Source organism: Chrysemys picta, chromosome 6, assembly GCF_011386835.1.
Source record: "Chrysemys picta bellii isolate R12L10 chromosome 6, ASM1138683v2, whole genome shotgun sequence".
Taxonomy (NCBI): Eukaryota; Metazoa; Chordata; order Testudines; family Emydidae; genus Chrysemys; species Chrysemys picta.
This window is the reverse complement of record NC_088796.1, coordinates 46,016,021-46,028,070: the sequence shown is the minus strand read 5'-3', so window position 1 is coordinate 46,028,070 and position 12,050 is coordinate 46,016,021. Positions and strand designations below refer to the sequence as shown.

At 42.0% G+C, this 12,050-nt stretch overlaps 2 protein-coding genes across 4 annotated transcripts in view; one reads left to right on the top strand and one right to left on the bottom strand.

The window, feature by feature from the left end:
• IQGAP2 (IQ motif containing GTPase activating protein 2) overlaps positions 1 to 12,050 on the top strand; it is a 253,895-nt gene that overhangs the window by 176,720 nt on the left and 65,125 nt on the right. For both annotated transcript variants that reach the window (XM_008167529.4, XM_065550077.1), the window contains one exon: positions 10,223 to 10,313. In XM_008167529.4, the coding sequence (XP_008165751.2) occupies positions 10,223 to 10,313 (91 nt within the window). The remainder of the gene's footprint in view (positions 1 to 10,222; positions 10,314 to 12,050) is intronic.
• Positions 862 to 7,208, bottom strand: F2RL2 (coagulation factor II thrombin receptor like 2). Of its 2 annotated transcripts, none has more exons than XM_024104555.3 (2): positions 6,975 to 7,208; positions 862 to 5,089 (listed from the first exon to the last, which is right to left on the bottom strand). In XM_024104555.3, exons 1-2 carry the CDS (start codon positions 7,036 to 7,038, stop codon positions 3,999 to 4,001), a joined length of 1,155 nt encoding a protein of 384 aa, XP_023960323.1. In that variant the 5' UTR covers positions 7,039 to 7,208; the 3' UTR covers positions 862 to 3,998. The 2 variants fall into 2 exon arrangements, with proteins under 2 accessions (XP_023960323.1, XP_042711895.1); XM_042855961.2 differs by lacking the exon at positions 6,975 to 7,208 and adding an exon at positions 5,787 to 5,879 and having other exon boundaries at positions 3,905 to 5,089.

Here is a 12,050-nt window from a genome sequence, read left to right as displayed (position 1 = left end):
TATAGCAGCTTGCTGTGTGCTCCACAATCTCTGTGAGAGCAAGGGGGAGACCTTTATGGCGGGGTGGGAGGTTGAGGCAAATAGCCTGGCTTCTGATTATGCCCAGCCAGACAGCCGGGCAATTAGAAGAGCCCAGCGGGACGCGCTGTGCATCCGGGAGGCTTTGAAAACTAGGTTCCTGAGTGAGCAGGGTAACCTGTGACTTTTAAGTTTGTGTTCAGAGAAGCTGAACCTGCCCCCGTTTCTTTACCCAGTTAATATTGACTATCCTCTCCAGTTACATACCCCCTTCACCCCCTTCCAACACACGTTTAGAAATAAAATCACTTCTACATTGTTAATGAACACCGTTTTCTTTATTACTGTTTTTGCGGGAATGTTTTAAACCTGGGACGCTGACTGTGGTGGGGAGCGGGTGTAGTGTAGTGACGCAAATGACGCTTCTAAACTCCAGGAATGACAGGCTCCGCAGTGGTGGACTGGTTGTTTCAACAGAGCCTGTCACCCCTCCTGATCGGGACTGTGTGTATGTGGGGGCTATGTGACTTTGTGGCAGGGGGGAGGATGGTTACAGATCCCCTGCTGCGTGGCTCTGTGATCCAGGATAAGGACCGCTGCATAAGATCTGTAACTGCCCTCCCCCGCCACAAAGTCACAGAGCAACCCACCCCCCACCACAGAACATGAAAACCACCTCCCAGACTGACCAGGGTAACTAGTGACTGCACTGTGTATGTGCCCTGCTGCTGGACCTGCCCCCACCTATGTACCCTGCTAAAGGTGACTGTCCTGTCCAATTACCAACCCCCTTCCCCGCCTTCAGACAGACTCTCCTCCAAAAGAACCTGATGGAAACAGTAATTAACAGAAACGTATTTTTTAGTAGCAACTACACATGAAACTGGGGGGTGAAACTTGGACAGGGGCTTGTGTGAGGCGGGAAGGAAAGGACTTGTCAAATTTTGGGGAATGAGAGCCTTCTACTACTAGAGCAGTCTGCAGGGGTGGAGTGAGAGTTTGCACGGACTCTGCCGCCCCTCCTTCTTTGGACTTTGGGTGAGGGGGGTATGGGACTTGGTGGCGGGGGAGGGCGGTTACAGATAGACTGCAGCGGGGCTCTGTCCTCCTGCCTCCGTTCCTGCAGAACATCCACAAGGCGCCAGAGCGTGTCCGTTTCCTCCCTCATTAGTCCAAGCAGCGTTTGAGTCGCCTGCTGGTCTTCCTGCCGCCACCTCTCCTCCCGTTCCATGTGTGATCAGTGCATTTGGGACAAGTTCTCCCGCCACTGGGTCTGCTGTGCTGCCTGGACTCAGGAGCAGCCCATAAGTTCCGAGAACATGTCCTCCCGTGTCCTCTTCTTCCTACGCCTAATCTGCGCTAGCCTCTGGGAGTGTGATGCCAGGCTAGGTTGTGAGACAGTCGCAGATGTGGCTGTGGGAATGGGAAAAAGGGAGTAAATTCCTCAGAAAGATAAGTGTAGTTGTGAACAAAGAACATAGTCTTTCTCTGTGAACAAGACCATGCACAGCACCTATCACATGCGCACTCAGGACAAGCTCGAATTCTCGGCCTTCGCATTCAGTGCCTGGGGTCTTGCACTGTAGATCTGAGAAGCGGGGCAGGACACCGGAATTTGTGTAGCAGGCAGACATGGTAAGCCGTAGACTTGTGGCTGCTTAAAACTTTAATAGTAGCACTGGCCTCCTTTCACATTGAAAGCAATGCCAGTCCCTGCTGCCAGCAATCCGGCAAGCAGGAACTCTGCCCCTGTCCCACCCCCTCGCGGCTGTCCCAGGGAAAGATCCCTGTATGCTGCCCCTCTCCCGCCTCCACCGCATGGCTGCAAACCGGCGGTTACAGTTCTGTAAAGGAACAGGCAAGCAGTCCCAATACTAACATTCCCCTACCTAATTCAAAGCAGGTCACCATGAGCGACATCACCCTGATGAGGATCTCAGACACTGATAAAGAAAGAATGCTTCGGGAAAGCCTCCAAAGACCAGGGCCGTATGCCGCCATGCTCTGCAGGGCAATGATCCCGGAGTACTTGATTGTCTCCTGGCACAGAAACGTTTCATACCACGGAGGACCCAATAAGGCCGCTCTCCCCAGGAACCTAATGCAAAGGCTTTCCAATCACCTCCAGGAGAGCTTCCTCGAGATGTCCCAGGAGGATTTCTGCTCTATCCCCGGACATATAGACCGCATTTTACTGTAGCTGCACTGGCAGGGACTAAACAGTAGAGCGGCTTGGGCAGAACAATCATGCTAAACCGGACATTGTTAGATTTTTTTTTTCAATAGTTGCACTGCCCAGGACTGAAACGTTAAGCGCCTAGGGCAAACTAATCATGAGAAACCCATTGTTGTTGTTCTTAATATTCCTGTTCTGTTAAAAATAAATGTTTAGATGTTTAAAACACTTATTGGCTGATCCTTCCCCAGATTCTGTGTCCGGGTTAACGGCTGGGGACGGTTGGTAGGGGATCTCTGTAAGGGTGATGAAGAGATCCTGGCTGTCGGGGAAATCAGCGTTGTAAGCGCTGTCGACTGCCTCGTCCTCCTCATCTCCTTCCTCATCTTCCCCGTCCGCTAACATGTCCGAGGAACCGGCCGTGGACAATATCCCAACCTCAGAGTCCACGGTCAGTGGTGGGGTAGTGGTGGCGGCCGCACCTAGGATGGAATGCAGTGCCTCGTAGAAACGGGATGTCTGGGGATGGGATCCGGAGCGTCCGTTTGCCTCTTTGGTCTTCTGGTAGCCTTGTCTCAGCTCCTTGATTTTCACGCGGCACTGCGTTGCATCCCGGCTGTATCCTCTCTCTGCCATGGCTTTAGAGATCTTCTCGTAGATCTTTGCATTCCGTCTTTTGGAGCGCAGCTCGGAAAGCACGGACTCATCGCCCACACAGCGATCAGATCCAAGACTTCCCGATCAGTCCATGCTGGGGCCCTCTTTCTATTCTGAGATTGCACGGCCATCTCTGCTGGAGAGCTCTGCATCGTTGCCAGTGCTGCTGAGCTCGCCACGATGTCCAAACAGGAAATGAGATTCAAACTGGCCAACAGGAAAAGGAATTCAAATTTTCCCGGGGCTTTTCCTGTGTGGCTGGTCAGAGCATCCGAGCTCGGACTGCTGTCCAGAGCGTCAACAGAGTGGTGCACTGTGGGATAGCTCCCGGAGCTATTAGCGTCGATTTCCATCCACACCTAGCCTAATTCGACATGGCCATGTCGAATTTAGCGCTACTCCCCTCGTTGGGGAGGAGTACAGAAGTCGAATTTAAGAGACCTCTATGTCGAACTAAATAGCTTCGCAGTGTGGACGGGTGCAGGGTTAATTCGATGTAACGGCGCTAACTAGTGTAGAGCAGGCCTGACTTTCATTACTTCAGTGCAGTGGTTCTCAACCCGTGGCCCATCTGCAGCCCAATTAGCACACAGCTGCAGCCTGCAAATGGCTTTTCTTCTTACTGCACTTCAAAAGTGAAAATGTTTCTATAGAGGGCAAAATAGAAATCCACACTGAGCATAAGTTAGCGGTATTAGGTATTTTCAGGGTAGCCAACCCAAAGTTTTCAAAAATAGTGATATTGGCTTAAAAATACCATTCGACTCTTATTTGCCCTCTGTTGTTGGAATTTTTAGGATTCACATTTTCGGACCTTTCTCCATAGAAGTGAGGGCTAGAAACGTAATAGTTTTTTAAAAATGAAAACAGATTCTCACCTGAATCAGGAGTAGTGGCTTCAAGAACAGCACCAAAACTTGTGATAAAATTGCAAGACTGTATTTTTAGAAGTCTTTTTAACATAAAATTTGGAAGCAAGTAAATCTTAAGAAGAAACTTTTGAACTGCTGCTTTCTTTTTTCGTTAAAAAAGACCAATTAGAATTTATAAAACAATAGTTAATTGAGTAGAGTATTTTTATTTTGTTGAATTATCAGACATGTATATATCTGTCACAAAATAATAAATGTTGGACATCTAATTAAACTCATTCTTCCCTGGATATTTTTACCATTGTGAGATAAACATTGGATTGCTCTCTGATTTTGGACATCAGATAGTAAAGGAATGGATCAAGGCAACTGTTTAAACTGCTTAGAGACAAAGCAATAAGATAGAAAAAATACAAGCCATCTGTTTTGTTGTAGTAGTAATTAACGTGATGGACAATAAGTATGATGTTGCTTGGTGTGAAGCAGATGGCAAAAATCATAAGGATCAAGAGACTTATTTTAACATACCAAAACCACTTCCACTCATAAGTATTGAGCGTTTGGATAATTGAGATGTAACAAAAAATAATAATGGTCAGTGGTATTACAAATCCAAAGATTGCTAAAGAGATGAAGTAGTAGAATTGGAATGGTGATAAAGTTTCACAGGCATTATGTACATCGTGGCAGGTAAAGATGTTTAATTGTTCCAAGTAGTAGCTTTGCTTCATTATGCAGAATGGCAGCATGTACAGGAAAACAATTGTCCACACAATTCCACATACTAGTGTTGCATAGGTTTGCTTTGGCAGACTTCTGTAGGTGAACGGATGAACAATAGCCACATAACGACTGATACTGATGCACATGAGGAGTAGAATGGAACAATACATATTGCCATAGAAAATGGCAGTCGTAGTTCGGCACATTATTTCTCCAAATATCCAGTTGTTTCCATTGAGATGGTATGCTATCTTGAATGGCAGTATGATACAGAATAGAAAATCTGAAATGGCTAAATTTGTATAGAAGATGGCAGTACAAACAGATCTGATTCTGAAAAACAGCATCCACAGGGTGATGGCATTTGATGGCACACCTAATAAAACTACAAGAATATATGTTGCAGGTACTAGTTTGGTGCTCAAAGAACTACTAAGGTACTCCATTGTGGTATTGTTAACTTTCAGTATTGAGCCATTTGACTTCCCTGAAGAGCATTTGTGTTCTTTGTTGTGAACAGTCTTTGTCCAGCCTTCTATATCAGAAAGGGGAATATAATCATAAGTGCCTTGTGGCATTCCACGAAAGGTCTTAATATCAGGCACATCTTGACTTCCGGAGCTGTTATCACCATGTTTAGAATCTAAGATTTAAAAAAAAGAAAATAGCTAAATCATAAGATATGTACTCTGGACAGAGTAATGATGTATACCTTTTTTCTGAGATAAATTAGTGCAGCTCTATTCTGAAGAATGATTCTATAAAAATGGCATTGGGGTGTACTGTGTTGTCTCTGATTTCTGTATCACATGTGGTATGGCAAACCCCTCATAATTTTATTTATAAATGGACTCTCAGCCCTGAATACTCAGCTGGACTTGATCAAGCTGTATTCTTTCTGTTTTAAGAATAATCCAGTTTTTTATGGTAGAATTATGCTTATGATATCTGTGCAACATCATTGTCTTTAGTGGATTTTCACAGGTGTAACTTCTTGAAATTGATAAACCATGCTGATGTACAAAGAGAGAATATAATTGTTGATTCACATGCCCTCAGCTGTTGGCTCAGCAGTGCAAACAGGAATAATAAGCACTAAAACTTTTGTCACTTAAGCAAGCACATATGACTGTGTAAAAGGTAAATACGTTGAATAAGATGATGCCATTTTTACATACCCATTTTTCAAATTAGAACTATATGTAGAAATGTTTGCCATTTATCTTTACATATAAAAATCTTCCTTATATGGTATTCAAATACCAAGAGTCTTGTCCCCACCCTCTTTTAAATAAATAAATAAACAAATAAATAAAAAGCTAGCCACACTGGCTCTTTACCTCTTGGCTCAGACAGCAAACCAGATTCCCTCCTGTTAGCCTGAAGAAGCAATGATATAGCTACTACTCTCCATTGTTATGGGGCAGGGCAGCTATTGTCTTAAGTACTGAGCATGGGGCTGATCATCTGTGTTTTATTTCTGATTCTACAGCTGGCAAATCTATCTGCTTCAGTTCCACCATGTGGTTATCGTCATTAAAGTAGACATTCTCTTACTATTTAGACAAAGATTAATGAGCATATTTAGCCTCTTCTCCTAATGTCAACAATCCCGATAAGGCTTAGCATAGAATTTTGTAAAGATGTGCTAGTACCAAAAGTGTTCAAAACAAAAAGTGTGCAAAACAATAATCCTACTTTGCACCTATATAACGTCTTTCACTTGTATCTTGTAGCCATAATAAAGTTTTTGCTATTTGTATAATATATAATTGGAATCCTAGCTCCAGAATTCTGAACAAACTGTAAGATGTAGAGCAGTCCTGTTTGAATCTTTGAATCCTAGTCTTTTTGTCCTAACGTGACATAACTAATTTCTTCTGGATTAAAAAAATACAGGAAATAACAATTAGATGCAGGCATTGCCACCATGACAGAGTATGCATAGGTAGCAGATTTGAGTAAGACTATGCTATTTTTAGTCACATCTCTGGGCATGACTGCCCTTTAAAGAGACTGGCGTATCAGAGCATTTTTAAAATAAATACAAAAACAATTAATCTTCATAGAAAATGCCTAGTTCTGCTCCCACTGAAATCATTGTGTTTTTCTCACAAACTCCAGTGAGACTCTGGGCCCAATGTTTTGGAATGGTGACTTTCCCAAGTGGTACCTTCTGTGAAGTGTTAATCCTGTATTTATGATGCCTTCTTTCTACACTGAAGGTGTGATCCCACAAATTCAGTACTGTGGGAACAAGTACTGTAGGGGAAGTGGGTTATGCGGGAAATCACATTTCAGTAAACACAAAAACAATTGCCTTTTGTCAATTAGCAAAACTATCAAGGGCCACTATGGGGAGAAATTCAAGATAGCTGAAATAGAGCAATCAAAATCTGCCTCAGCTGAGACTTTGTATGCGGTGTATCAGCCTGCTGATAAAAGCATCTAAAAGATAAGCACAAGGCTCATGGTACCAGCTGAAATATACAGATAATATAAAATACATCTAGAACCAGAGGGCTTACCTCTTTGCTGTAGACTTGAGGACAGAGACAGCAATCCAGTTATAATTAAGACCAATGTTTTCATTGTTCCAAGTTAAATCCAGTTGGAAAAATAATGCCTCTTTAATTCAGTTGAAAAGGTTTTTAAATCCACATTTTTGCGTAAAAGACCTTGGAGTTTTAGGTCTGCCATTCAGAAGCATTCTGTGTGTACAGGATTTATAGAAACTAACTAGTTTGTTCTTTCTCTAGTACAGCAATAGGGTGTGACATCTGAATGTGTAAATACACATGACTCAGTTTCAACCTCTGGCTGATATGGAAGAGATTACATTGCTTTAACTTCTGTAATTTAACTCCTAATTTACCATGAACATGAAGAATTTTTTAGTCTTTCTGTACTTTGTTGGAATTTGTACATAAAAAATTCAGAAGAAAATATTTTCTGCTTAGAATATTCACAGAAAGTGTTTGACATCTCGAGTCCCCAATCAAAGATCAGAGCCCCGTTGTGCTAATATGTACAAATATGTAGTAAAAAGAAAGTCCATGCCCTAAAGGCTTACAAACTTGATTAATTCCAAGAGGAAACGAATGCATGGTGTTGGCGGGGCTGGGGAAGGGAGGATGAGGTAACAATGATACAAGCATGTTTCACACAGACTAGCTGGGCTCTGCTCTAGCGTGTCACCTGCCTATCAGTTATCAATTGACAGTGGTCTGTAGGCTGTCTGTCCTGTCCCGTCTGCTTTGTTTAAACAGTTCCTATCCCTGACCAGTCTACATCTTTAGGAAATGTTACACAAATTATTTTTTAAAGCTTCCTACGTATCACATGATGAGTGACTAGCTTCCAGCAGGCAACTTCAAAATGCTGGACAACACCACTGGCTTCCAACTTACTGGTAAGATTAGAATAACAAATTATTACCTGGCCCAAGAGCCGTATGCTTACCAGTACTATAATAATTCTGGAAAAAATCTGAGATCCTGGGGAGTTAAAATATTTCATGCCTCACTCCCCAATCCCAAGGTTCCAGCTGAAGTTTAGTGACTCACCCTTTTAATACTCTGAACAATGTAATTTTGATTTGCAATAGCTGCAACATACACCTCACGATGAGTCTGAGGTATAGTTGATTCTGATCATACTTGTAAGGCATTTCTGTTCTGAAATCTTTGTCCTCATGCATAGCTTGTGCCTAACTTGACAGTTTGGTAGGAAGTGAAATGTATTTTGAGTTTTAATTAAAAGTTTATTGTTTAGATGGAAGATCTTTGAACCGGATGCCAGAATTAAAATATTCTGAGACTAATGTGAGCCTGTCGTATTGTAGTTTTATAAGAAAATAAGCAAACAGTAATGCATTCTGGAAGCTTACAGTTGTTTCCTCTGTAAATCCTCATAGCAAACTTGGGGAGGAGAGGGAGAGAGAAAAATTACACTAACTTAAAAATAGGAGTTGACTTTTTGTTCCTGGTATTTAAGGCTCAAAAGTGTGGGGAAAAGTGACCTGAAATGCAAATTGTGTTCACAAATGCTTTTTCTACATCAATTTGTACTCTTCCCCACTGTTCTAATCGGGATCAAATGCAGTTTACTATAAGAAAATTCATGTGTAAATGCTGATCAAAAACATACATGTGTTGTGCATGGATAAATACATTCTTGTCACACTTACCACACAAATATCTGTTCCACTTTTCTAATGAAAGAGCTTTTACACATCCTCTCTCCTCTCATTACCATTACATCTGCAAAGTACAGATTCATTTGGGTTTTGGCCTGAAATAAAATAAGTTAAAACACTGAGATCCACCATCAAGCTGGTTGACCACACGTGACTAGGCTAACTTAGCATTCCACTCCTATGTGACATCTTCCTAACTTTCATTTTTTGTAGGCATGTATTTATACAATTTTGTATCTTTGCTAAAGTGACATTTATGGGTTTCATAATCTAATGTAACGCCTGTACTTTTGTCTTTCTCTATAGAAAGTCTCCCTGTGTTACATGAAATTTTTTCAATTTCTTATTTGCAGTTACCATTTATATCTTCATTAAGCAATGGAAGCAATTTACTTCTACAGTTGAGAGGTTGACTGTTCTCCCAGCCAACTGCTGACACTGTAACATTGCTTTCCAGCTAGTTGTTAATGGGTGTGGACTTTGATTCCTGAACACTGAATGAGACCATTTTAGTACCTCCTAAATCAGTCTTCCCTCCGATAGCATCTAGCATTTTTAAGTTGGTTTTTGGCAGCAGTGTCCTCTGGCTTTACTTCTTTTCTGATATTCCAGGCATTAATTTAAGATTTGCATGCTAGAAATTGTGCCATTCTTTGAGATTGGGGGTGGAAAACAAAATCCCAAATTTCTGGTGCACAGTTATTTCAGTGATGAATGCACTAGAAACACCTTAATTGAGCTTAACTTCAGTCTGACCTTGCTAGGGTCTCTTCTTTTGTGCTCACAATTCTGCATATTAAATCATGCCTGCAGTTATTTACTTCAGTTTGTCTGTATATTTAGGCACTTAAACCTCCAAATGCCTTATTTTGGACTGCAAATTGGGGGCACACACAAGAAGCTGTTTTTGAAAATTTGGCTTGTATTACGTATGAGGTAAAATTCAATAATCGGTAGTTATCCAATAAAAATAACACCTGCCTTGGTATGTACTTCATGATTTAAAAAATCAAGGAATTAAAGCAATCATTGCATTACTAAATCTGAGCTATCTTTCTGTGTGAAAGTTCATACTGATACTTTTGATGTCTTTTTACTTGTCTGTACATATGCATGATTTCCAGTGAAGAGCTTTGAAAGAAAAGTTAACTGTTTGTAACCTTCTATTGGATTTATGCTATTCCTTGAGGAATCATATTGCTATCTGAATGCTCCTTTTCCTTTGTTTACTTGTGAATTATGGAAATTGAACTGTCGCTAAATTAACTCTGTTCAGAAATCTACATCTGTCTTCAGTAGAATAAACCTACTATCCAAGCTTTCACATGTTAAATGGAATTTTGCATTTTGGTGAACATACACTTACTGTGCTGAAGAAAAGTATGTTATCTAAATGTTAGCTTTTTTTCTGCGATTTTTATTTGTTCATTGCTAGGTTCATGTAGTCAAATTAGGTTTAGTGTCATCAGGCTTTCAGAAGGGCTTTCTGTCCACTGAAGCTTTAATAATGTGTGTTTTCAGACTGAGTTTGACTTACTGTATTTTATGTATAAGTATTTCTCCATTCCTCTCTCCCAGGAATGTCATGATGAGTCCGCAGTTCTCTGGCTAGATGAGATACAAAAAGGAATCAATGATGCTAATAGGAATATAGAAAAAGCAGCAAATTGTAAGTATCAACCTGAATCTACATTGAAATACCATTTTTTCAGGATAAAGAAAGATGAGATTTTGAACTCTTTTTATTCATGTACACTTCAATATGTTGGCTAGGTTAAGTTACAGTTAATTATTTTTAGGAAACAAAATATATGTTTTTAATTACAGTGAGATTGAGTATGATTAAAATAAGAATTAAATGTAAAATAATGTAATTATATTTATCTAAAACAGTTGTCCTTGTATCTTACTTAGTAATTTTGGAAATCAGTATTACCCAAGGTAATAGAAGAGCAAAGATTTCAAATGCTGATACATTTTCACAGCACTGATGAAATACAGTATATTAATAAATCTCCCTTGCATAGATATGAAAATAGATTCAAGGAGGGAATGAGACAAGTGAAGCATTTCATGTAAGAGATTTTGCTTGTTTGACAAGTTTCTATGTGGTAATAGAAAACATTTGAAAGGAGTCCTGTGTATAAGTCTAAGTCCTGACCTATGTTGCAAGACTGAATTCCTACATGGTTACGGTCTTGGTTAGTCAGATTTCTTATTTCATAACAACGCCTCTTAACAAATGCCAGTAAATACTCCAACTTAGTCACATGTCCTTAATTTTTCAAAGTACTAACAAAAAATTTGTTTTGTTTTGTTTTTTTGTGGCAAAATGACTATTATTCCAATTCATAATGCACCAGTTTGCTTTAAATCTGTAAGAAGATAGTAGCATAAGAAAAGTTGGTTATCCTATTGACCCCAGAGTATGTATAATGTCAAAACTTATTAGAAGACAGAGTACAAACAAATCTGAAGAGTTTATAAATACAGTAACTCCTCACTTAACATTGTAGTTATGTTCCTGAAAAATGCGACTTTAAGTGAAATGATGTTAAGCAAATCCAATTTCCCCCAAAAAAGAATGTAAATGGGGTGGGGGATTAGGTTCCAAGGAAAATTTTTTTTGCCATACAGTACAATACTATAGTTGGGAGGTGCCCCCGCCTTACCCCACACAGGCACAGCTCTCCAAGTACTGGCACTGGAGACAATGAAGCAGGCAAGGAGGCTGAAGGTGCTGTAGGGTAGGAGGAGCATGTTGCATGACGGCAGCTTCCCCTATTCTGCAAGCAACAGGGGTGGGGGGCTCAATCCTCAGCCCGCCCACGCCACCCTTTCCCCCAAGCCCTCACCCTTAACCCGCCTCTTCTCCCCCCCTCTTCCCCTTTACTCCACATGCCGCGTCCTCGCTCCTCTCCTGCCCACGGCAGTCAGTTGGCTTGCAGCGTTCAGGAGGGAGGGGAGAGGAGCGAGGACACTGAGTGCAGGCTCCCCCTCCTTCCCCTGCCCCTTGAACGCCACAAGCCAGCTGATTGCCACGGGCAGGAGGCAGCGGGGAGAGGCGGAGGCGCACCGCGTCCTCGCTCCTCCCTACTTCCTCCTGCCCACGGCAATCAGCTGGCTTGCGGCATTCAGGGGACAGGAGAGAGAGGGGAGGAGCGAGGACATGGCGCTCAACCTCCCCCTTCTCTGCCGCCCACGGCAATCAGCTGGTTTGCAGTGATCGGGAGGCAGGGAAGGGAGGAGTCTGTGCGCTGAGTCCTCGCTCCTCCCCCCTCCCTCCTGAATGCCGCAAGCCAGCTGATTGCCATGAGCAGGAGGCGGGGGGAGGAGGGGGAAGGCGCTGATCCACGGGGTCTGTCGGTGGTGGGAGGCGCTGGGGGGGGCGTAGGGGAGCTGATGG

Bases quoted from the DNA above. Each gene is read 5' to 3' on its own strand.
- F2RL2 (XM_024104555.3), bottom strand. From the start codon at position 7,038: ATGAAAACATTGGTCTTAATTATAACTGGATTGCTGTCTCTGTCCTCA. The intron at 5,090-6,974 runs GTAAGCCCTCTG...TTTAAATCTTAG, and splicing joins CTCAAGTCTACAGCAAAGAG to ATTCTAAACATGGTGATAAC.